Source organism: Pelodiscus sinensis, chromosome 2, assembly GCF_049634645.1.
Source record: "Pelodiscus sinensis isolate JC-2024 chromosome 2, ASM4963464v1, whole genome shotgun sequence".
In the NCBI taxonomy this organism is placed as follows: domain Eukaryota; kingdom Metazoa; phylum Chordata; order Testudines; family Trionychidae; genus Pelodiscus; species Pelodiscus sinensis.
The window spans coordinates 167688194-167714676 of NC_134712.1; the positions used below are offsets into that span (position 1 = coordinate 167688194).

The window sequence follows — 26483 nt, forward strand, 5'->3', positions numbered from 1 at the left end:
TAAACCCTCTGGGTATGTCTACACTACATGCCTCTGTCGGCAGAGGCATGTAGATTTGTTTGTTCAGCAAAGGCAAATGAAGCCGCGATTTAAATGATCGCGGCTTCATTTACATTTACATGGCTGCCGCGCTGAGCCGACAAACAGCTGATCAGCTGTTTGTCGGCTCGCCGCTAGTCTGGACGTTCCCCCTGTCGACATCAAAGCCCTTTGTCGGCAGCCCCGGTAAACCTCATTCCACGAGGAATAACGGGGCTGCCGACAAAGGGCTTTGATGTCGACAGGGGGAACATCCAGACTAGCGGCGAGCCGACAAACAGCTGATCAGCTGTTTGTCGGCTCAGCGCGGCAGCCATGTAAATGTAAATGAAGCCGCGATCATTTAAATCGTGGCTTCATTTGCCTTTGCTGATCTGTCTAATCTACATGCCTCTGCCGACAGAGGCATGTAGTCTAGACACAGCCTCTATGTTCCTTAAACTGCTAATCTAACAGCCACAACAGGAATCTAGCTCAAGTAAATATGTTCTGTCTATTTAACCCCCCCAACTTCAATGCAGCTTCAATTCCCAGATTTTCCCGCAGTTTTGTTTGAATATGACATTCTTTATTTACTGTCTCAAATTGTCATCTTGCACTGTTTAAATCCGTTAGGTTCAGTTCTGTTGTTGAATAAAATGATCAACATGTATCCTTTACCCACCTCTTCATGATGGGTTCTGATGCTCAATGTATCAGTGTTTGTAAAATGCTTTGAGATTTTGGATGAAAGGTGTTACAGAAATGAAAAGTGATGATTATTTTTTTAGGATTTGTTGTCAGTGCAGAAAATATACATTTAAATGGAGTCTGCGGCAAAATGTAAAGTTATAGTGCTACAGTATTTTTCTTCTCTCGTGATGATATAAAAACTGATCACTATGGACTACATTCACATTATGCTGATTTATGCTGAGAATCTGGTGCTATATTTATGAGAAAAGAAAAATAGTTTAATTAGAAATCCTACGTTAGTTAAATTAAGAAGTAGGAAATGTATCGCTGATCTCCTTTTTGAGGAGTCCATGACTGTCACCTAGCAAGACAAATACAAATGCATTCATTAAATTAAAATAAATATTCCCATGTAAACATTTTTAAAAAGCCAATAAACATCTTATACCATATTTGCAACATAAATATTTGTCATTTTGTGTTAAAGCCTGAGAGCTAAAATATAAAACTGACTCAAAAGAAAAGTAAAATTAAATATTTTCATTGTCTAAATTGAGATAAATGCCAAACAGTGTAAAAAGTAAACAATCAGCCCCACCACAAGCACCAGTCAATGAATATTTTCAAATTTTTTCTCTTAATCTAAAGCATTAGTAATTTAAAGAAGGAAGATTGCTTAAAAAAAAAAGTTTTAACCTGACAGTGTCTGGTTCTCTTAAATAAGAATCACAGTGGTGGTTGTAAAGAGGTGCTCTCACATAGCCCTGAGAATATAAATATCACAATCCATAGGTTGGCTGGTAATTAATTTTCAAAGTATAGGTAATGGAGGTGGCAAAATGCACTTTATTAAACTATACAATGAGGAGGACACATGCTGTGTACTCTTTAAGGCCGCAGATGTCTCTGAATGTGGGAAAACCTATGCGGGAAGTAAAGAAGCATGTGCAAGTACCTACTCTGCACCCCCTCATTGCACATTATCATGCTCCTTGCAAACCAGCATGGAGGGTTGGTTCAGGATCTGTGCTGTGGGTCCCCAACACCAAACACTCTTCCCCTCATGGCAGAGAACTGGTTACAGAAGCAGCATAGTAGTAGTTGCCTGGTAGCACTCCACATCCCCCCCCCCATCCTTAATATTGAATGAGCAGCCTGATCCACTGCAATGGGAATCTTTCCATTGGTTTCAATAAGTAATAGATATGGAACTAAAACTGTTTAGTTGTTGTTAGTGTAAGCAGGCTCTCGGGAGAGCTCCTGGGTGTGTCCTATGTAAATACAGTTTTCTCCTGTTTTGCTGAGGCTATATCTATATTTACCCACAGATCGATGCTCTGGAGATCCATTTTCTGGCATTTGTTTTAGTGGGTCTAGTAAAGACCCTTAAAGCAAACACCAAGGGCACCCCCACTGGCGCTGGTACTTCTCCTCGAGTGGAGTAAGAGAAGTCACTGGGAGTGTTTCTCCCTATCAACCTCCCACTGTGGGAGGTTCGAATCAAGGTACATCGACGCCAGCTATGCAATTAACAGAGCTGTAGCTGTATGTCTTGATTCAAACTTATCCCCTAGTATGGACCTGGCCTTAGATTTGTTAGATATTGAGCAGATGGAATGGTATTTTGCTCATTGTAATCAATGTAATTTATTACCAAACACTAGTGATGTTTGTATTATTTTAGCTATCCTTATATTTGTTTACCAGAGTTTACAATTTTGGGGGAATACAGAAAAATAGGACAGTGCTAAATTGTTCCAAATGAAAGGACTCACATATAGTGGAAAGAATCTTGCAAATGCAGGGGCTGGACTTTCAGAGGTCTGTGAAGAAAAGGGATGAGGGAAGGTTATTCTGGTTATGAGGCTATATTGCTTCCCCTACCCACACTGGTTTAATCTATTCCCCTTCAAAGAACAGCACTAAATAGGCATCATTAGATGCCTCTTTTCTTATGTTAATTGGGTTGGGGTTGTTTCTTCTGCCCTGCTTGCTAAGAGTTGAAATCACTGGGAGCTGAAATCATTTGAAACTGGTGGGCAGAAGTCACAGCAAAGAAGTGGATGGCAGCAGATAGTGACTGACAGCAGAGCGTGCTGGAGAGATGTGATGAGCAGCCAGCAGAGCAATGGCAGTGAGCAGTGAACAGGTGGCTAGTGAGTGACCAGCAGAGCAAGATGCCTCTTTATCTCCTCCCACTCAGGATGGGAGGTGAACTCTGCAGATGCACCTCTGAATTCTGGGTCTGCTCTGACCAAGGGTAGTGACCATGAGTGGAGTGAAGAGAAGGGATGGGCATGTGATGGGGACATTTAGATTGCTGAATTTAAGAACCCAAGAGGAAAAGGACATTACCTAATCTACTTGGGGTGAGACTTTTACTCAGAGTTTTGGTTATGAAATCTGTTTGTGGTGTTTTCTTAAACTAATGCCACGTCACTACTTTTCCTTTTATTAAAAGTTTCTCTTCTATGCTCAGACTCTGTGCTTGCAAGTGGGAAGTGTTGCCTCTCAGAGGTGCCCGAGGTAGTGTGTGAATTTCCCAGATTACTGGGGTGGTGCTTGAGCCAGTTTTACATTGGATGGATGGAGAGAAACCACCCAGCTCAGTGGTCACCAACCAGTAGATTGGGATTCACTGTAGATCCTGGTGCCTCTTGAAAGGTGATCTTGACTGGTGGAGCAGGGGTAGGCAATCATTTTTGGCCACGGGCCACTTAATTTTTTTGAAGTGCCCCCGGGCTGCCTGGAAGGGGTGGGGACCTAAACTGGAAGGTGGGGACAGGATGCTTCTGGGCTACCCCACCCCCAGACCATGATTGGTCTGGGGGTGGGCGCGCTCCTTTGCCCCCCCCACCTTCCTACTAGGCACCCACTGTGCCCTGTGAGGAGCCAATCAGGCCCTGGGGTTGGGGAAGTGCTCAAGGCTTCCTCCCACCCTACGAGGAGCACATGGCCCTCACAGGGCTAGGGCAGGACAAAGGAAGTTTTGCACAGCTGCCCTGCCCCCAGGCCCTGATTAGCCTAGGGGCCGGGAGGAGCACCCGAAGCCTCTTCCCGCCCCATCCCCGCCCTGCGAGGAACACGCGGCACTTCAAAGTGCTACGTGCTCCTCGCAGGGTGGGAGGAGGCTTTGGGAATTCCCCCAGGCCAATCAGGGCTTGCGGGTGGGGGAGCTGCACGAAGCTTTCTTCACCCTGCCCCCACCCTGTGTGAGTGTGTGGCACTTTGACGTGCCATGTGCTCCTTGTAGGGCAGGGAGGGGGAAGGGTGGAAGAAACTTTGCGCACTCCTCCCGTCCCTAGGCCAATCAGGGCTTGGGGGTGGGGGAGCGTGTGACGTCTCTTCCCCACCCCTGCCCTGCGAGGAGCACATAGCACTTTGAAGTGCAGCATGCTCCTTGCAGGGTGGGAGGAAGTTTCGCGTGCTTCCTGTCCTCAGCCCTTAATTGGCCTGAGGGTGGGAGAATGGCAGGGCCTCCGCGGGCCAGATCAGCCCACTTGGTGGGCTGAATCCAACCCACAGAGGCCCTTTGTCCCATCCCTGGTCCGGAGACTATCAAGTGCCAGCTCTTCAGCAGCCCCTTCCCTCCCCTCCCGCCCCACTTGTGTGCATTTCCTGCCCTCTGCCTTGCAGCTGCCCCAGTCCTGGAGTCTCCTTCTTGCTGTGCAGGATGGAAAAGGCAGTGGAAGGGGGCATGGATGTCAGGGATAATGAGTCCATCCCCCTTCTTCCCTCCCACTCCCCCCCGGGAGCCACTGCTGGAGATGCTGGCCACTTTCAGTAGTGGTGCAGGGCCCAGGCAGGGGTGACTGAGCTACTACCTGAGAGCTACCTGAGGTAAGTGGTGCCCAGTGGAAATCCTAAACCACAGCCTTCTTCCCTAAGTGCAGGCCAGAGCCCTTACCACACTTCCAAACCCCTCAGCCCAAGACCCCTCAGCCCGCCCCACCGTACTCCAACATTCTGCCCTAGCCTGGTGAAAGTGAATATGGAGGAGGGAGAGCAGATGCAATGGTCAGGACAGGGCATAGGGAGCTTAAGTCGCACTGCTGAATATATCCAATAAGAGTACTGAATCCTCAGCACTTCTGAAAATGAGGCCACTAGATACCATTGGGTGACTATAGATTTAGATGCCTCACTGTAGGAATCCAAGTTTGAGCATGTTGACTATAAGGTCACCCACAACTCCATGTGATATCAGTGGCTTCCAGAGTTGGCCTTACCATGAGGTGAACTGAGGCAGCTGCCTCAGATGCCAGACTGGGGGGGGGGGCGCCACTAGGACCCAGAGTGTAGAAAATTGTGTCTGCTGCTGGTGCATATGTATTCTCTCTGCTCTAGATGCACAGAGATGGTGGACTGCCATGAGAGGAGTAGAACAGGAAGAAGACCTTTCAAAGTTTTGGCCCTAGCTAGGAGACATGGGGGCATCATTTGAGCTCCCTGTTTCAGGTGCCAAAATGTTGTGGGCCGGCCCTGATGGCTTCTAAAGGAATGTTCAGCACTTCTGAAAGTTGGGTCTTATGGTTTCTTGGTCTGGGTGGCCAAAAAGTGGAAACACACCAAAATAAAAGCATCTAGGAGTCCTGTGGCACCTTATAGACTAACTGAAGTGATGGAACATAAGCTTTCGTGGGCAAAGACCCACTTCGTCAGATAAGGTGCCACAGGACTCCTCTTCGCTTTTGCAGATTCAGACTAACACGGCTACCCCTCTGATACTTGACACCAAAATAAGTGACCCTTTTAAAAGGAGAATACTTGATTTGTCTCCGTTTCTCCATCTCTAAAAGGGGGATAGTATTCAGTTGCCTTAGAAGGGTGTTGAAATACTGTTAAACAATCTCCGTAAAGTGCTTTGCTCTCATTCAGTGGAAGGTGTGATTATGAGGATGGATGGTGGTATCAGACACCACAGCGGTGGGCACCGCAGAAAATATTTTGTGTCTATACACTTCTTCCCAGCCCGCCTCTTGCGCTCTTCCTGTTGTACAAATCAGTAGCATCCCTTTAGCAAAGGTAAATAACGGCCTCCCCCCACTTTTAAATTAACCTCCAGATGCCTAATGCTGGCTTTGCCTGCTGTTTTGCCTTCCAGGATTTTGTACCATTTTCCCTCTCCAGCAAGAGCATCAGGAAGGGAGATTTTAAAGGCAGGGAAAGTGCTTGGAGCTCAGAGCCTGCTCCCTTGCAGCTCTGAGGGGGCTGTGGGATCTCTCGCTGTATCTTTAAGATCCCCTCCTCCACCGTGTCCCTCCAGCCCCTCCCTGCCTCCCCCATCTCCTGCTCTCCTGCGCGCTCTGTCTCCGCCGCTGGGCTCTGCCTGACTCTGCTCCTCGCCAGGCTCCCTGGACCCGCAGCCATGGCCGACATGAAAACAGGCGTCTTCGCCAAAAATGTCCAGAAACGGCTGAACAGGGCTCAGGAGAAGGTCAGCGGAGGGCAGGCGGGAGACCGGGGCGTGGGGCGCCCGGAGGCGGGAGACTGAGGGGGGACAGGTGCGCCCGGAGCGCTGCCACTGACATGGGGAGGATGGAGAGCGCGCGGGGAGGCCGCCTCCCGGGCTGGGTGCGGAGGGGAAGCAGCGGCCGCTGCTGCAGGGGGCCGCGAGGGAGCATCTCGGGCTGGGGGAAGAGGAGGGAGCTGGGAAATGCAGCGAGCTGCAGGGCAGGGCTGCAGAAGCAATGGCACCGGGGGACACGCGCTGCTGCCTCCCCCCTCCCCTTCTCCCAGCCCTGACAGCTCAAGAACCGCAGGGTTCATTCATGCATAGGGTGGCCATCCTGGTATTAGGGCCTTTGTTTTACACATGCAGCTACCCCCCTCCCCCCCCCCCCCCCCCCGCCCACCGGGCCCAACAGTGTCTCCATCCCCTTTTGGTCACCCTGTATGCCCCGTCGCCCCTGCCGGGCACCAAAGGTCAATCCCTGAGCCCTCGTGTGCGCGTAACCTTCACCTTTTGCTGGGGATGGGAGGCTGGATCGTGCCTCTCTCTGGGATCACACTGAGGGGAGCAGCTGGAATTGTGCACTTTGCTGGGGGTGGGCTCGAGGGGGAGGGGAATAAAATGTCTCTTTAAACCCTCTCAGGGCAAGAGAGGAAAGAACCAATTTTCGTTCATTTTAAAATAGTTTGCCAAATAGTCATAGGCAAACAAGATCCCTGGACAGTTGCTGAAAATCTAAGGGGCTGCCTTGTCTTGAAAGGTCTGTGTGGCCTGCTTGGAACAATATTGGGTGCCCTTCCACAGAAGGTCAGGAGGGAACCGTAAACCCTAATCAATGTGCACACTACAGTGTTTCCAGGAAAGCAGAAAGTCAGTAATTACAAATATTGTGAATCGCTTTGGTTTTGATGTATACTTGTTCAATTAGCCTTTCTCTGGGGTATAATGACAGAAGGAACATGTAAATGCGTCTTTATTCATTATGGAATGTAAATGAACAATTATCATTTTAATTTGCAATGCCTGTATAACAAACACTTTCAATAACTACCGAGTAACACAGTGTATTCTTGCCTTAAAGACAGGAAAGCTACTGTTGTCAGTTATATAATATAAAACTGTCCCATTTATTCTTCATCTTGACTGAAATACTCTTAGACTATTGTGCAGATCAATCAGCCTTAGGTTTCTCAGAATAAATATTGTGTGACTAAAGTGGATTTATTTTGGTTTACCCTACTGTTCCCTTCCCCTCACACATTGACTATTCCAGGGTTTTATCTGATTGGAAAATTATTGCTTTGGCATGTAGAGAACACACCTGGCGTAGATCCTCACTGCATTTTATCTGCGGTGGCTCCATCAAAGGCAGTAGAGCTACATTGTTTTAGATCAAGCGAGAGTCTGGTCCACGTGTTTTGTAATTAGAGACAAAATATCAAGAGAATTTTAGGCCAAACGGTAGCACTGAAGAATGCAGCACAGTGGCAGGAATACATCCGTTGCCTTGACCTGCTCACAGAAATAAAGGCTGGGCTGTCTCTTCTCCCCACCTCCACAAATGCACACTTCCAGTACTCTAAGAGGATTGTATTTCCTTTAATATCCTCCCAAGCTCCTCTTAAACTAAAGTGCTTCTCCTTACACCTAGTTCATTTGTCAGCTAAGCCTTTCTGTGACAGAGGTAGTTCTAGCTACCTTCTACCTTGCTGGTGTCAGTAATCCACAGTGACCACAGCACAGACTTCTTTAAGGGCTTGTGTCAGATTTTCCATTAGTAATTGCTTGGAGTTGGGTTTCTCATTTTAAAAAAAGTTAGCCATGATGACACTAAAAACTCACAAAGCTGCTCGTATTTCAGTTGTTACATTTTTTTCTGATTAAAGAAAAATCCTTTAAGTTAACAGGGAATTTGCGAGAGTCAGTATTGCAGGATATCCTTATTAAGCCTTATTAATTGAACCCAGTGGCTATAAATGTGCCACATAAATTGTTCCAGCTTTATATTTTTTGCAGCTCTGGAAATATAGATACAGCCTTTGAATTCGAGCAGAAATTTTTTTGTGCATGAATGTATCGATGGAGAAAATGCATGTTGTCATGGTGCAATATAATGATTTTATCAGCATAAGTTAGTGATAGCCATATTCCACATTAGTGACAAAGTCATCCCAGCTGAATGCCAATAAAATCTCTAAGCCACACTATCGTGAATTCTGCATTTGCACACATTTTACATAAGTGCTCTAGGGAGTTTTAAAAAATTATTTTACTGATGCTGTTTTTCATAGCTCTCTACCAATATTTCAGCTGCCTTTGTATCCTGTACTGTATTCAACTCTACAGAGCTGCAAAATGTATCATAGATAGAATATAGAAAGCTCCCACATAAATAATGTCATCATTTTAGGACCTACCATCTGAGGTTGTCACGTGCTAAAAACAGTTCTGTATCCTGTTAGAACTTTCCTCTGTCAAATGACATAATGTTCTTGTATATCTATTTCTGATTGGTCCCCAAATATTCGGCTTTAAACCAGTCACTAGTCTAGTAGTGAATATTGACCATCCTGCAATTTGGCATAATGTTAAAAATAGAGAAGGCAACTGAAATTATTCAGAGGTTTTGATCAGAGTTCCATGAAAAAAATCTATTTCTTGATTCTGTATATTGGATGGATATCACCGTCATGTAGGCTTGATCCAGTAATGAATGAAAGTTAATTATTTTAAGTGCTTTGCTGATACAGGGGCATATAGTGTGTGTGTGTGTGTGTGTGTGTGTGTGTGTGTGTGTGTGTGTGTGTGTGATGTCAATACTAACATATAGTTTTGCTTTAGAGGAAGTACATGTTATCAATGGGTCTGGTGAGAACATAAAGTTCAAGAGTGCAGCTGAAGTAGATTATGATGTTGCCAGACAGAGATCTGTCTCTGCTGCTCTGTTCAAGGTTTGCATATAGTTTTATTGCTTGAAATACACAAATCTCTCTTATACACATTCTTTATTGTCCCTCACAAAATCTCTTCTCCTACTGTTTTGTCTTCAACATCTACTTATTTTTTCTCTGTCTCCATATATTTCTGCTGACTACTTGTTCTGCCTCAGGCTACAGGGATCTCATCTTAACTGCTATTTCCCACTCTCCAGACTTTTCTCTCCACTACCAGTTAGCTCTAGATTGCCATAATGGTTATATGAGTTAAAATCTTCAACATTTTTTTGCTAATATTTTAAAAGCAGAATTGAGAGTGCTAAAAACTCCACCTGCAGCTTTTTTCTTTTTTTTTTAGTTTTTTTAAATAAAAAAATGGGTTGGAGTTGCAAAAACTAACAAATATTTATACATTATATGTAGGTGTTTCACTGGTGTTTTATCAGGCATTTTAAATGGTTGAAAGTTTTGATTTCATAAGTTCAGTGTGATTGTGTGATTTATTCATTGAACAACACACACACAGACTTTAGTGTGCAATCTGACATAAAGGAGCAATATATTAGAAACAAATGACTTTTGTTTACTCAATTTATTCTTGTGATTTGCTGAAATTCTGGTGAAAGTACAAATATTTTCTGTTTTTGTTTTACTGTGGTAGTACTTGTGTCAAGGACATGAATGTTATAAGGTATTTGGTGCCATATGTCAAATCAGATCCAATAGCCAGACTGTGGAAAATTATCATTTTAATGGTAAATTATATAACTTTCAACTCCCTGTGTATATACATGTGTGAGTATGTGTTATATGTGTGTGTGGATGTATGTGTGCATGTACATGTGTATTAACTAAGTTAAAATTGGTGTGAAAATATTTTGCATTAATATAGCATGTCTTCATATTAAATAAAAGATTGATAAATTACCTATCTATATATAAAGTTTAACAGTAGCTTCCATGTAAATATATATACTACTGTACATGATTTAGCTGTCTCAATTGATTTAAAAAAATGTATCTTATGTAATTTAGTAATTTTTTTGAATGAGACCTGTAAACTAAATATCAACATCCATTTTGTATACGTTTTGTATAATGACTTGTTTCTTCAAGGATACCAAAAAGCTTTACAAACTAATCATTACACCCATTTCTAGAGTGTACTATGGCACGTGTATGACACTGCACTTTAACACGATAAAACACTTTTAAGACAGAGAAAGAGAATGAATTGGTGTCCATTTTTAAATGGTAGGGGTAACATTGGTAGAGGTAGAATGTAACTACCCAAATTTAGGTTTGACCAGGCTAATTCCCAAAGGTGTGATTTGGATTTTTTTAATAACACACACACACACACACACAATTTTGGACTGATCCTCTCTCCTTCAGTCTCTCCCCACCTCACCCCTTCACGCACTAATTTCAGTGCTATCCCTCTGTTTCTTTGCACCTCCCACCAATCTGTCCAATTCAGACCCTCCCTTTTCCTCTTGCCAGGAAATATGACCCATCCACCATCAGATCTTGTCTCTACCGTCCTCACATTGTTTAACCCCAAACCCACTGTTGTTCTCCTGAGAGTGGGATCTGATCATTTTTCCCTTCCCCACTCTCTGCCTTATTCCGCTGGACTGACAGGTACTGTGTGGACGAGGGAATCACTAGTGGGAGCAGGGAGGATGAATAAGTCTCTCCTCAGTAGCCTGTGTTGCACCCCGAAGAGGCACTGCAAATGAAACCTTGCTGTGACCGCCTGCTGCTCTGGGACTTGTCAGCTGCGATGGGCAGCAGCTGGGGCAAAGAGAATACTGGGGGGGTGGGCATGCTGGGGGCAAAGAAGATGCTTGTGCTCCTGCTCCCTGAGTGCAAGTGGGGTGGGCTTGCACAGCAAGAGAGTGCCACCGGGTGGGAGCACGGTGAGCTCCTACTCCCCCAGAAGGTCTTGCTGGTGATTAGAAGCAAGTGCTGGAGGGGCAGACAAGCTGCATGTGGGAGAAAAAAGGAAGCGTAAAGGGTGTTCCTGAGCACTCTTCCCTCTGTGGCAATGGTGGCATTCTGTCTGCTTCAGTACCCTGTAGGCAGCAAGCAGAGCAGCTCTGCCATCACCCCTGCTTCCGCTCTCACTGTGAGAGCCATAGCAGAGCCCTTCATGTGCGCTTAGAGCCTCTCTGTGTGTATCTGCTATTGCCTGAGAGTTGTATGTTTCTTTGCATCTTTTCTTCAGGCCATTGGGCACAAGCCGCATGCCCCCTTATCACTTTGATTAATAAGCATTAGACACAACAGGGACATGTACCTCCAATGCATCACTGTGCAAAATACATGTTAAGGCCCCAGTCTTCCTCTGCAGTGATGGCCATGGGGACATGGCTGTGGATCCCTGATGCTCAGCCCCACAAAGCAGTTAGAGTAGGCCACCTGCTCCTCTAACTTGTGCTGCAGGTGTAAGTAAGCAGAACTTCTGCTATTGGGAGGATCAGACACTGTGAGGCTCATTTCCACTCTGTTCCATCCTTGTTTTACTCCCGGCCTGCCTCCCCTCACATCTGCTTCTGTCAGTTTTACACTGCCAGAGAGTCCTTCCTATGTTGGTTCTGCTGGGTTAAGTAGTTTAACTTGTGCTGCCACAAAGTGTCATGGAGAATCCAGTCCTCAGCATCTGGAGGGCAGGGTTTCTTTTCCCCAGTTGGGCTGCAACATGAATGTTGTATTATAGTGAGTCTTTCCTGGTTTTGAGCACAACATAATTTGTTCCTGTCTCAGAGAATAGCTAGATAGTTGATAGTTTCTGGAGTTAGAAGCCACTGACTCACTAGGAAGGCAATACTACTCTGCCATGTTGCGTCACACGAGTCTGTCTCGACCAGCACGACTGTATGTAGAAAGCATTGGCATATTCTCACTGTCCCGAGATTCCTACTCTTCATTCATTATTCTTTTTCTTCTTTGTATTCGTGCAGCACCTAAACGCCCCATCTAAACTTGGGGCCCATGGGCTAAGCATTTTGTGAGGTCTTTGGGCATAATTCTTACTATGCATTTGCAATCAAAATAGACAAAGCAGATAAGAGGGCAGGTGCAGCAGGGCCACAGAGAGGTAGAGGGACTGGTCCTAGGTTACACACCTTGTCAGTGGAAGAGATAAATTAGAACTAGGTCTTCAGACTCACAGTCCAGTGCCCTACCAGATACCCTTGCTCTACTTTTCAGTATCTTTTGTTTATTTTTTCCTCACTTCCTTCCACTACCTCTTCTCTGGTTACTTGTGTTTTGTAACTTACTCACCTGATGTGACCTTTTGTCTTGTTCTCCCCAACTCATCAGCTTCTTCATTAGTATCCATTCCTTATTAATCTTTAGTTCTGAGTCACATTTCACACATACACCCCACCCCTGTGGAGCTATCATCAAACTTCCTTTCCTGTAACTTCAGCAGCTTTTTAACTTGTGCTTTAGAAAGAGCATTAAAAGGTCCAGTGACTCAATCATGCAATCAGGAATTAATACTTTACATGTATAGGGAGAGGGAAGTCTGTGTAAAAGTGATGCTGTCAAAACCAGCTATATTTACCATTGCTTACTACTATACTTCAAAAAGCAGCTCGTATATTTCAGGTGCTCTACACATATTTCAAATTTCCTTTCCTTTCCTTTCTGAAATTGTGAACTTTCCTAACACTGGGTCTAGATCTGTAAAATTCTGCTTCAGTAAATAAATTATTTTAATAGGGCTGTGACTAATTGCAGTTAATTCATGCAACTAACTCAAAAGATTAATTGCAATTACAAATTACCTGTGATTAATCACAGTTTGAATTGCACTGCCAAACAATAGAATACCAGTTGAAAATTATTACATATTTTGGATGTTTTCCGACATTTTCACTTAACACAGAATACAAAGTGTACAATGCTCACTTTACAGATATTTGAATTGTAAAAATGGCAAAAGAAATAGTATTTTTCCATTTACCTCATAATGCATTGTAGTATGAGCGCTTTATCATGAAAGTGCAATCTGCAAATGTAGATTGTTATATAACTTCACTCATAAACAAAATAATGTGACGCTTTAGAGCCCACAAATCTACTCATTCCTTCTTCTAATTTACCATTCACTCAAAGAAAAAAGTTTGTTTACATTTACAGGAGATAATGCTGCCTGCTTTACAGTGTCACCTGAAATTGAGAACAGGCATTCACATGGCACTTTTCTGGCAGGCACTGCAAGGTATTTACATGCCAGATATGCAAAACATTCATATGCCCATCCATGCTTTGCCCGCCATTCCAGAGGACATGCTTCCATGCTGATGACTCTCATTAAAAATAATTAAATTTGTGAGTTAACTCATTGGAAGATAGTTGTATGGCTCCTGCTCTGTGTTGTAGCCACAGTCTGCCATATATTTCATGTTATGCTATTCTTATATGATATCTCAGCATATGTTGTTCATTTTAAGAACACTTTCACTGCAGATTTGACAAAATGCGAAGAAGGTACCAGTGTGCGATTTCTAAAGATAGCTACAGCACTTGACCCAAAGTTTAAGAATCAGAAGTGCCTTCCAAAATCTGAGGGGAACGAAGAGTGGAACATGCTCCCAAAAGTCTTAAAAGCGGCATCAATAAGGAAACTGAAAACTTAAACTATTAGAAAAGAAAATCAACCTTTTGCTGGTAGCATCTGAGGCTACATCTATACTGAAAGGTTTTTGCGCAAAAACCTGCAGTGTGTCCACACTTCAAGCATGCTTTTGCGCAAGCAAATCAACAGTAAAGTGACAGAACAGAGGGCTTCTTGTGGTATAGGTAAACCTCCTTCTACGAGGCAGAACTCCTTTTTGATCTATAGCTCTTGTGCAAAAAGACATGTGAGGATGCTCCATAGGGGTTTCTTGTGCAAAAAGAGCCTATACAAAAATGCACAGAAATGGCCATCAGAGCTTTCTTGAACAAAAGCATCTATGCAGTGTGAACGCTCTCTTGTGCAAAAGCGCATCGCAAAAGCAATGCGCTTTGAGGTGTGGACGTGCTTTTGAGCAAGACGTTTTTGCACAAGAATTCTTCTGCAAAAGACTTCTTGCGCAAAAACTGCAGTATAAACGTAGCCTGAGTTAGGTGATGTAAATGAGCATGTGTTGCTTTGTGCTGTTTGAATAGTTATTAAGCAGAATCCATCATCAGCCTAGATGCATGTCCTCTGGAGTTGTGGCTAAAGCATGACAATTTTTAGCGCATTTGGCACATACATATTTTGTGATCCTGGCTAAAACAGTGCCATTCAAATGCCTGTTTCCAGTTCTAGGTGACATTGTAAAAAAGAAGTGGGCAGCATTATTTCCTGCAAATACAAATAATCTCATTTATCTGAGTTGATAAGAAGTATGACTGAGTGGATTTGTAGCCTCTAAAATTTTACATTGTTTCATTTTTGAATGCAGTCATTTTTACATATAAGTCTACATTTGTAAGTTGAACTTCATGATTAAGAGATTGCAGTGCAGTACTTGAATTACGTGAATCGAAAAATACTACAGGCAGTCCCCGAGTTACGCGGATCCGACTTATATCGGACCAGGAAGACGCGGAGCAAAGCCGCGGAGGGCTCGGGCAGCGGGACAGCCCAGGCGCGTCTGGGCTGTTCCGCTGCCGGCTTCCTTGGAGGCTTTGCAAAGTGTGAACGCAGCTGAATCAGGACGCCTGGGGCAGAGCAGCTGGAGTGCTGCTGGGTTGGTCCAGTAGTGCCGAGGAGCGGCGCTACTGGACCAACCCTGCAGCACCCCAGCTGCTCTGCCCCAGGTGTCCCCAAGTCAGCCGCTGCTGAAACTGACCAGGGGCTGACTACAGGAAGCCTGAGGCAGAGTTGCTCTGCCCCAGGCTTCCTGGAATCAGCCGCTGATCAGTTTCAGCAGTGGATGACTTGGGTACACCTGGGGCAGAGCAGCTGGGGTGCTGCCAGTTGGTCCCTGCAGCACCGAGGTGCGGTGCTGCGGGGACCTACCTGGCAGCGCCCCAGGTGCTCTTTCCCAGGCATCCAGATTCAGCTGCTGTTGAAACTGATCAGCGGCTGATTCCAAAAAGCCCAGGGCAGAGCAACTCTGCCTCAGGCTTCCTGTAGTCAGCCACTGGTCAGTTTCAGCAGTGGCTGAATCTGGAAGCCAGTTCCGATTTACATACAAATTCAACTTAAGAAGAAACCTACAGTCCCTATCTTGTACGTATCCTGGGGACTGCCTGTATTTCTTTTGTTTTTTATACTACCAGTATTTGTGAAAAAAAATACTGAGCATTGTACACTTCATATTGTGTTTTAATTGAAAGCAATATGTGTCAAGGCTGTTCCCCACTCTGGCATGATGAATGCAGAAGTGGGATCCTGCAAGAGTACTCCAAAACCTTGCCTCTACAGGCTCTGGTATAAAAACTCCACCCCTTTTCCCCCCCAATACCCAGATTATGGGGAATCGGCTGCCACCATGAAGTGCTTTTGAATCCACAGAGATGAACACTTGAAACCAACCTCAGGGTACCCCCCAAGCTCTTTTTCCCCAAAAGAGCTTGAACAAGAAGAGAGCAAAACAATCTGCAGTCTGTGGTAGCTGACCCCTCAGTTAGGCATGCAGATACACACAGACAAACCTTCCAGGACACAAAGATCAACCAATACCGGTTAATTAAAAAAAAAAGAAACAAATTTCCATTATCAAAACAAATCTATAGTTGCAAGCATAATAAAGTGGCTAGATGGGAAGGGCCACCAATTGATATAGATACTCAGGGAAAACTCCTGGGCTAAAACTTAGTTACAAAGAGAAAAAGAAAATTACAATTAACTTTTCCCTACTTACACATTAAGAAGTCTCCCTCCGTCTTGGAAGAAACTGCGCTAAATCTCAAGCACAGAAGAGAGATAGAGATGCAGCCGTGTTAGTCTGGTCTAGCTGAAATACAGGACTATGCAGCACTTTAAAGACTAACAAAATGGTTTATTAGGCGATGAGCTTTCGTGGGCCAGACCCACTTCCTCAGATCAATATGTGGAAGAAAATTGGCATGACCATATATACCAAAGTGATACAATTAAAAAAAAAAAAAGTGAACACATATAAAACTGACTAATCAGATTTAAGAACAGAGGAGGAGTGAGGGGGGAAGGTTAGTGTCTGTGAGGTAATGACATTAGGGGGTGATAATTGAGGAAGCTATCTTGTAATGGGTGAGAAGGCTGGAGGCCCCCTATTTCGAAATAAGTGTCTACACAGCGCTTATTTTGAAATAGCTATTTTGAATTTGGCTTTATGCCTCGTAGAATGAGGTTTACCAAATTCAAAATAAGCATTCTGCTATTTCAAATTTATTTCGAAATAGTGGTATGGCTGTGTAGATGCTAGGAAAGTTATTTCAAAATAAGGGCTGTTATTTTGAAATAATTTTGCTGTTTAGACATACCCTTAGTCACTAGGTGCTGGTCAGCACTCGTGCTTGACAGTATATTTGAAAATGTAGAAAACATCTATAAGATTTAAATAAATGATATTCTATTCTTGTTTAACAGCACAATTAATCATGATTAATTTTTTAATCATGTTATTAATTATGATTAAATGTTTTAATTACTTCACAGCCCTAATTTTTAAAAAATTAAAATGTCGCTAACCAACCAGAACGAACCCTTCCCTAGGCGCAAAGGGAAATGTCTGCTGAGGAAGGAGTACTGCAGAAAGGGTTCTGGGAGTTATAATGAACCACAAGCTAAATATGAGTCAACAGTATACGACAGACATAATAAGTTCTTTCACATTACAGGCAGTCCCCGGGTTACGTACAAGATACGGACTGTAGGTTTGTTCTTAAGTTGAATCTGTATGTAAGTCGGAACTGGCGTCCAGATTCAGCCTCTGCTGAAACGCCAGTTCTGACTTACATACAGATTCAATTTAAGAACCCCAGGCATCCCCAAGTCAGCTGCTGCTGAAACTGATCAGCGGCTGATTCCAGGAAGCCCAGCAGTGGCTGAATCAGGATGCCTGGGGCAGAGCAGCTGGGGTGCTGCCGGGTTGGTCCAGTAGCACCCAGAGCGGCGCTACGGGACCAACTGGCAGCGCCCCAGCTGCTGTACCACAGGCGTCCGGAGCAAAGCCGCGGAGCACGGGGACAGCGGGACAGCCCAGACGCGCCGTGGCTGTCCTGCTGCCCTCGGGCTCCGCGGCTTTACTCTGCTTTGCTCCCCGTCTCCCTGGTCTGTAGACCAGGGGGACGGGGAGCAAAGCCGCGGAACACGCGGGCAGCGGACAGCCCAGACGCGTCTGGGCTGTCCGCTGCCCGCGTGCTCCGCCGCTTTGCTTCCTCTCCCTGGTCTGCTGGAGACCAGGAAGACAGGCCCCGTTCGTAACTGCGGATCCGACATAAGTCGGATCCGCGTAATTCGGGGACTGCCTGTACTCTGTGCTGATAAGGGCGCACTTGGAATATTACGACTAGTTCTGGGCCCCACATTCCAGGAAAGATGTGGACAAATTGGAGAAAGTCCAAAGAAGAGCAACAAAAATGAATGAAGGTCTAGAAAACATAATTTATGGTGAAAGATTGAAAAACTTGTGTTTGATTAGTCTGAAGAATAGAAGACTGAGAGGGAACAAAACAGTTTTCAAGTTTATAAAGCGTTGTTACAAGGAGGAGGGTGACAAATTGTTCTCCTTAACCTCTGAGGATAGAACAAGAAGCAATGGGCTTAAATTGCAGCAAGAGAGATTTAGGTTGAACATTAAGACAAACTTTCTAACTGTCAGGGTAGCTAAGTATTGGAACAAACTATGTAGGGAGTTTCTGGAATCTCTGTCACTGGAGGTTAAGAACAGGCTAGACAAACACCTGTCAGGAATGCCCTAATTATTACTTAGTCCTGTGTTTGATTCAGGGGAATGGACTAGAGGACATGTTAAGTTTCTTTCCAGTACTTCACGTATGATTTTATGTACCTAAGGGCTTGTCTATACTACTGTGTAATGAAAAGCAAGGTGTTATGGTTAAACTTTAAACTTTGTGTGAGAAACAGTGTAGCATAGTTTAAAACCTGGCTTACAATTGTTTAATTTGCCCCTGTAAACCAGGTTTAGAAATACTCAATTATATCTTTGTTTAAAGTGATGCAGCATCTTCTGTGTGTAGATTGGGCCTAACTTTAACCATTTGGGTAATTTCACTGAAGTGAAATCCACTATTAACATGGCATTGTTTTGTTGCCGTAGAAGTGGTGGATAATTAAAAATAAACCAAAGTTTGTGTTTGTAAAAATGCAAGGAAAAGTAGATGGTCCTAAAGAGAGAGAAGAATTGAATTGCTTACACCATGTACAGTGTTTAGATATACATCAGACAGATACTTACAACAGACAGAGAACTGAGGAGTAAGGTCAAAGTTGGTGCAAAGAATGGGAAAACATCAAAGGATCATCAAGTCTGAAAAAAAGATGAAAAAAGGACTTATCTTAAAGAAATTTAACAAGTTATTCCATGGATGGTTAGGGACCTTTGTTTCCAAAGTTGTGGCTCATCTAAATGAAGAAAGAGGGAAGGCTAGGTAATCCTAAAATTTTGTTTTTAGCATGACTTGAGTGTGTCTGGGAGAGCAATATAGCCAGTGTGATTTGAAAACAAGACTGAATAATGGAAGGAATCTGAATTCCAGATATAGCATGTCTGATTATACAGAGAAGGCTGCTGCAACCACAATGAATCCATGGGTACCAGATTTGGTCATCAGAAAAGGATGACATAAGAGGAACAGATTAATTATCTGAGGAAAAGGCAGATCAAAAATCATCAAAATAGAATGGAAAGTGTTGGGTCTTATATCCAGATTTAAGTTATCTGGAAGGAAGTTGGGAACAGCAGCTGTAGTTTCAAGAGAGATAGTGTCACCACTTTGATTTCAAGAATTTAGTTTGTAAATGCCTGAAAGTGTATGCCAAATTGTATACAGTGTAGTTGTACCTATGTTGGTCCCAGGATATTCCATTCACAAGGTAGGTGAGGTAATATCTTTTATTGGATCAGCTGCTGTTGGTGAGACACAAACTTTCAAGTCACACAGAGCCTTATCTACCTTCTCTCTAATCATGCAGAGGGAATTCAGTTGAATACAGCAAAAATACTATATTTCTTCAAGGGCTTGTTCATGAGAATTCCAATCAGGTATAGGCACACTATGTGCATGAGCATCTGAAACTTTCCCCCTAGCAACTTCCATAGGGTTGGCTGTGGAGACTCCTACAGTGGTGCTGCTGTATCAGCGCATATATACCACACCTGACCCTGCCCTCTCTCAGTTCCTTGATGGCATTGGAGCATTCTAACTCTTGCCTTGGCAAGTGTCTAGTCCCTAGCTATAGCTCTTCATTGTCTTTGTTACATGTGGCAGAGTCTTCAGTGTCAGCAGAATCAGTGGGCAAGCATCCAAGAACTGTAGCCCCTCTGGGGCACTAGAGCATGCCTAGCGCCCCAGGCTTTGAATCATGCACAGTTTGTAAGTGTCCTATGCCCAATAGTGACCTGCACAACACGTGCCTTCGCTGTTTGGGGGAAAAACACTGCACTGAGAAGTGCAAAATGTGTAGAAGTTTTAAGCCCCACATCAGAAAGGACCGGGAGTACAGATTCTAGCCGCTCCTTATGGAAGTGGCACTAAAACCCTCTCAGGCCGAGAAATCAGCACCTGGAGCCAGCTTGGTCCAGAGTGCTCTGGCCTCCATGCAAGATAATGCTCCAAGACCAAGCACACTCAAAGATTCCCAGGCTTCCTATCACCAAAGACCACGGCGTTGAGACACAGATCCACCTCACTGGCACGGCGTGGCAGGAGGGAAGACAGGGTAGATCCCTTCATAAGTCTTGGCCAAGACAGGGCCAAATACGTTGCAAGTCTAGTATGAGAGGCTCAGAATGTGCCATCGACTCCAGAACCGACATCGTTGAGTCCAGAACGTGGCCTGTCACCAAGGGACATAAGTCCAGTGCAGGTCCTGAACTCCCCCTTGACGCCCAACACCTATGAGGTGGCCCAAGACCTCATAGAGGCAAACTCAGTAGATATTTCAAGGGCAGGGAAACTGAATCAGTGTCTTAATCCTAATAGTGATTCCAAGTTTGAAGCACACTCGCAGATTACAGTGTGGGAGATTTTAATGACCCTGGTACAGCATGAACAGTGACACTGCAAGTGAAAAATCACTGTTGCACACTGCAGAACTGGGCTGTTTGGTAAGGTTTATCTAGAGTAATAGTGAAGTAGAAAGGCTCATGGTCAGAGGGTGCTATGAGGGCTTTGTTGATGCTATAATTATTGTGATTACTGTGAAAATTTTGAATTTATTGTATGTGGGAAAATATAGGATGAATATTAACCTGGCAAAACACATTTAAGCATTTTAAAAGGGATATTATTCTAGTTTCTTAAATCCCCTTGAAATTTGGGATACCATAAGGATCACAAATATGCATTTTTTGGGGGAACTAATACTCTTACTGTTTAATTTCCTAGGTAACACAAGTGACCAGACTGGCACCTGTTTGCTAATGCCTGTCATTAGTCCTGTCCTGAAAACATTGACTCTGGGGGTCTGATTGTTACCAATGGTAGTCATCTCAGTGAGGTGATGCAGCTTGCTCCTGATAGCAAACACTAAACCCAGAAGGAAGTGTGTGCCAGATGGAGGTCATTGTGTCCATCCTCTCTAACAACTTCTCTCCACCAGTTGAAAAAGGAAACAGTTTTACCCTCCATTATATAAGTATTCTGTTTCTCACAGTCGCTGATTAATGGAAATACCTGATGCAGATTTGACTGCATGTTAATATGTCTTGAAGACGGACATTTTTTTAGATCCACTGCTCTTGAAATCATTCTGTAACTGGAAAGTTGGTCACAAATACAAAAGGCTCCTTATCCCTCTATTGCTCTGCCTGAAATAGTCTATTCTGTGCACTGCTGTAGGCAAGGCATTGTCATCACTAAGCCTCATCCAACCCCCGTCACCCCCAGGGATTGTGAGATGGTACTTGGCTTTTATGAAAAAAAATGTAAATGGAAATGAAACTACATTTTCAGCAGTGGGTCACAATTTCAGATCACAGCTCTCCTTCCTGCTCAATAATATACTTCCCCCACGATGCCTATGTCCATATCTGCAAGAATGTTTAATTCTGGAAGTATCGCATGGCAGTCTCATGTAACCTTAACACAGTCTGAAGTAGTATTGCAAAGTTTGTTACGGTCATATTTTGCTTATGTTCTACATATCTTGTATACCTAAGGCTCACATTTCATAAGTATGGAGGCTCCCACAGCTGCTGCTGATTCTGGATATTCTCAGCACCATTTCTGATGATAATTCTTAAATTTGTTTTGTCAGTAGTGGTTTTGCCAGGCTGGGCATTGCAGAATTGAGTCCTCTTTATATTTTCAATTTACTGTTGCTGTTAGGTGGTTGGAAAGGGTTGCCAGGTGTCCGGTTTTCACAGCATCTGTCCGGTAGAAACATTCAGAAAATACTGGACATGTGCCATGTCCGGTGTATTGTGAATTCCCGGCTGGGCGCCGGAGGGAAGCCTGGTGGGGGTGGGGGAGCGACTAGGAGGCGGAGCACGATTGGCTTTGGGAGCCCTATGGTTGCGCGCAAAAGCTGGGTAGGGCGGGGCGGCCTGGGGCGGGGGCTGGGACCCTCAGCCACCCCCCTAGCCAGCTTTTGCATGGCTCCCAGTGACAATCGCGGCCCGCCTCCCAGCTGGGAGCCTCTGGTTGCGAGCAGAAGCCGGGCGGGGGGAATGGCTCCCAACCCCCACCCCCCCGGCTTCTGCTGGCAAGTAAAGGGAGTGCCTGCCAGGGGCGCAGCTGGAAGGACTCCGGCTGTGGCCAGTGGCTGCACCCCCCCCTTGCCAGGTCTACTTCCTGCCCCCCTTCCTCTGTCCCCCCCATCCTCCCCTCCAGCCCCATGGTCCCCAATCCCCCCCAGCTCTGCTTCCCACCCCCTCTTCCTGCTGGCCAGTCCCACGGCCCCCGGACACCCCCCACCAGCTCTGCTTCCCACCCCCCTCCTCCCCTCTAGCCCCCCGGCTTTCCCCCACCACCAGTTCTGCTTCCCACCCCCGTCCTGGCCAGCCCCCTCCCCCCCCACAAGCATGTCTGGTTTTTTAGCAGGGTCTACCTGGCAACCCTATTGGAAATAAAGACTCTAGAGAGGTGCAGTGGTTAAAGCACTAGACTATACCTTTTAACATTTTCACTGTCAAATCTTCCTCTGCTATTTAGCAGTGTAACACATTCAGCAACAGGGGCTCCTCCCCTTTGGCTTAATTTTGGCTATTTGGTTTAGTATGTAGGCACTGAGAGGTGTTGGTGGTCAGACTAGATGAGATATTGGCCAGATGGTCGTCCCTTCTGGCCTTAAACTTGGAGACTGACTGAAATAATGAGTTATCCAAGCCCACATATGGGGAGGCCACATTGCATGCTTAGTGATCTAGGATTTATCCCAATAGGCTGAAGTCCTCCAAGGCTATGTCTACACTTGTGGGTTCTTGCACAAGTATGGCCGTTCTTGCACAAGAATCTGCAGAGCGTCCACACTGTCCGCCTGCTGTTGCGCAAGGAAATTTACAGTACTGTGTGATAAGAGAGGGCTTCTTGCGCAAGAGCTACGCTCTTTTTTAACAGGAGTAAGCCCTCTTGCGCAGGAGCTCTTGCGCAAGTGGGCAGCGTGGACGCTCAGCAGGGATTTCTTGTACAAGAAAGCCCTATGGCTAAAATGGCCACCAGAGCTTTCTTGTGCAAGAGAGCGTCCACACTGACATGGGTGCTCTTGTGCAAAAGCACAGCTCGCACATGGCAGTGTGGACGTTTTCTTGCGCAAGACTTCTTGCACAAGAACCCTTGCACAAAATGTTCTTGTGCTAGAAGTCGTGATTATAGACATAGTCCAAAGGTTCTCCCTCTTCAGCCCAACTATGCTGAACACAATAGTACAGCTAGACTGTGCTAACACTCATAGCACCTCTGTGATCTGTTGTTCTGCACTTTGCACATGAGTTTGGGAGTAAGATACAAGGCTACCCAATCTAAATCTTGTAGCAGACCCCTGCCAAAATGTTATCCAGAAGAGATGTTGGGGTGCGGGGAGGGGGAAATGGGGAACAGGGAAACGCATATCAGGCCCATACAGTAGGGCCGCCAGATTCATTGAGCCCCTGGGCAAGGCAAGGGAAAGCCAGCTCTGCACCCCCTGGAAGGGATGGGGCTAGTCTCCTCCATGTAACTATTAGCACTGTTTGGAGTGCACCACGCTTACCCCAGGCAGCCTTCAGTGCTTTAGTGATTTAAATGGTCTGTGGTTCTGGTTGCTGCTTCAGTAGTGACAGCAGCAGCCAGGAGCCCTGGGACCTTTTGAATCACCAGGACCACGGGGCAGTCTATTACTGGTGATATAAATAATAAATTATAATAATAACCAAGAAAGTGGTGGGCACAGATTGTTTTCTGATACCCAAACTGGTGATTCTGTGTGCACCAGCAAGGAACTTAAGAAACCAGCAATTTTAAATCCACAAGTTTCAGGATGAAGAGAACAAAATGCCCTAAATCATATAAAAACAATAAAAAGGAGAGAGGGAAGAGGAATGTACTTTTCACCTGGTGATGTGTGAGGGGTGTACTTGCTGGTTGCCTGAAAGATACTGTGTGCTGAGCTTTGTTTGTTTGTTTGTTTGCTTGGAGGTCCGTGTGCTGAGCTTGTTTGAAGCTAGCAGTGAGAGATAAAAACGCATAATTTAAAAAGTGGAAGTTAAATCCCAGTGAGGAAAATAGCAGGGAACATAAGCTCTGTCAAATTAAGTGTAAAAATATAATTAGGAAAGCCAAAAAGCATTCTGAAGAAGAGCTAGGCAAAAATTCAGTAAGTAATAGCAATTTTTAAAGTACGTCAGCCACAGGAAGCCTGCTAAACAACTACTGGGGCCGCTGGACGATCAAGATGCTAAAGGAGCACTCAAGGACAATAAGGTCATTGAAGAGAAACTAAATGAATTATTTGCATCTGTCTTCACAGCTGAGGTTGTTAAGGAGATTCCCACACCTGAGTCATTCTTTTTAAGTGACAAAATCATCTTCTGTGCCAAATGTCTGGAAGATAGTTAATGTGATGCCAATTTTTAAAAAGGATGCTAGAGGTGATTCTGGCAATGTTAGACCAGTAAGTCTAACTTCATTACTGAGTGAATTGGTTGAAACCATAAAGTAAAGAACAGACTTATTAGACATAGATGAATATTATTTGTGGGGAGAAAAGTCAACATGGTTCACTCACTAATCATCCCTCACTAATCTATTAGAGCTTCAGGGGGTAGCCAAGTTAGTCTGTATCGGATAAATGTTAAAAACAACAAATGGTCTGGTAGCACTTTAAAGACTAACAAAACATGTAGATGGTATCATGAGCTTTCATGGGCACAGCCAACTTCTTCAGATGACCAGATTCATGATACCATCTACTGTACATATTTTGTTAGTCTTTAAAGTGCTACCAGACTATTCATTGTTTTAAAAGTTTATCCTGTACAGACTAACTCGGCTACTTCCTGAAGCTTTAGATATTAATTGTTGACTTCATGTTTTACTTTTTCAGGTACAGCAAGAACAGTTTTACACCAGGCATGTCATTGTTGACTTTTGTTCAAGAACATTTGAACTATAAAACCCTATTTCTCACCCTAGAGCATATACAGTGACAAGCTTGATCATGCCCCAAACATTGATTCTTTCCCATGGCATAAGTGGGAAAGCTGAAGAATTTGGCTACTGAGTTTATATCTTGTCAGTCTCTAGGCTGACCCCAAGCTCTTCTCTTTGAGGTCCCAGACCAAGTACAATTGCAATCAGTGGAAATCTTCCCATTTACTTCAATAAGCACTCTAGATTAGGACAAATGTGCATATCTTACATCATAAGAATGGCCATACTGGGTCAGATAAAAGATCCATCTAGCTCAGTATCCTGTGTTCCAACCTTGACCAATGCCAGGTGCCCCAGAAAAAATGAACAGAACAGGTAATAATCAAGTGATCCCTCTCTTGTCTCCCATTCCCAGCTTCTGAGAAACAGAAGCTAGGGACACCATTCCTACTCATCCTGGCTAATAGCCATTGATGGACCTATGCTCCTTGAATTTTTATAGTTATTTTTTTGAACCTTGTTAAAATCCCTGTTTTCACAACAGCCTCTGGCAAGGAGTTCTACAGGCTGACTGTGCGTTGTGTGAATAAATATGTCCTTTTGTTTGTTTTAAACCTGCTACATAACAATTTCATTTGGTGACCCCTAATCCTTCGGTTATGGGAACAAGTAAATAACAAGTAAATAATATGTCTCCTGTTTACTTTTTTACTTTTTCCACATCAGTCATGATTTTATAGACCTCTGTCATATTCCCCCTTATTTGCCTCTTTTCTAAGCTGGAAAGTTCCAGTCTTATTAACCTCTCCTCATATGGTAGCTCTTCTGAATCCCTAATCATTTTTGCTACCCTTTTCTGAACTTTGTTCAGTGCCAAAGTAACTTTTTTGAGATTAGGCAACCAAATCTTCACACAGTATTCAAGACGTGGGCATACTATGGATTTATATACAGGCAATATGATATTCTTTGACTTACTCTCTATGCCTTTTCTAATGATTTCTTACACTCTGCTTGCTTTTTTGACTGCTGATACATATTGAGTAGATGTTTTTGGAGATCCAGCCACAAAGACTCCAAAGTCTCTCTCGAGTGGGGATAGTTAATTTAGTCCCCATCATTTTGCACATATTGTTGGGATTATGTTTTCCAGTGTACATTACTTTGCATTTATCAACATTAAAATTAATTTGCTATTTTGTTGCCCTAGTTCTGTGAGATCCTGTAGGACCCCACTAGTTACCCCTTTCCATTCTGAAAAATGACCATTTATTTCTACCCTTTGTTTCCTATCTTTTAACTAGTTCTTAGTCCATTAGAGGACCTTCCCTTTTATTCCATGACAGCCTTTGATGAGGGACCTTGTCAAAGGCTTTCTGGAAATCTAAATACACTGTATCTATTGGATCCCCCTTGTCCCCATGCTTGTTGACACACTCAAAGAACTCTAGCAGATTAAACTTAAAAAACAACAAATAGTCTGGTAGCACTTTAAAGACTAACAAAGCATGTAGATGGTATTGTGAGCTTTTGTGGGCACAGCCCACTTCTTCAGATGATCAGATGAAAGCTCATGATACCATCTACATGTTTTGTTAGTCTTTAAAGTGCTACCAGACTATATGTTGTTTTTAAAGTTAATTAATATCTAG

At 44.2% G+C, this 26483-nt stretch overlaps 1 protein-coding gene across 2 annotated transcripts in view; it reads left to right on the top strand.

The window, feature by feature from the left end:
- Positions 1 to 6008: 6008 nt before the first annotated feature.
- Positions 6009 to 26483, top strand: part of AMPH (amphiphysin) — a 182259-nt gene continuing 161784 nt past the window's right edge. For both annotated transcript variants that reach the window (XM_006124072.4, XM_006124073.4), the window contains exon 1: positions 6009 to 6151. In XM_006124072.4, coding sequence (XP_006124134.2) covers positions 6083 to 6151 — 69 coding nt within the window. In that variant the 5' untranslated portion in view covers positions 6009 to 6082. The remainder of the gene's footprint in view (positions 6152 to 26483) is intronic.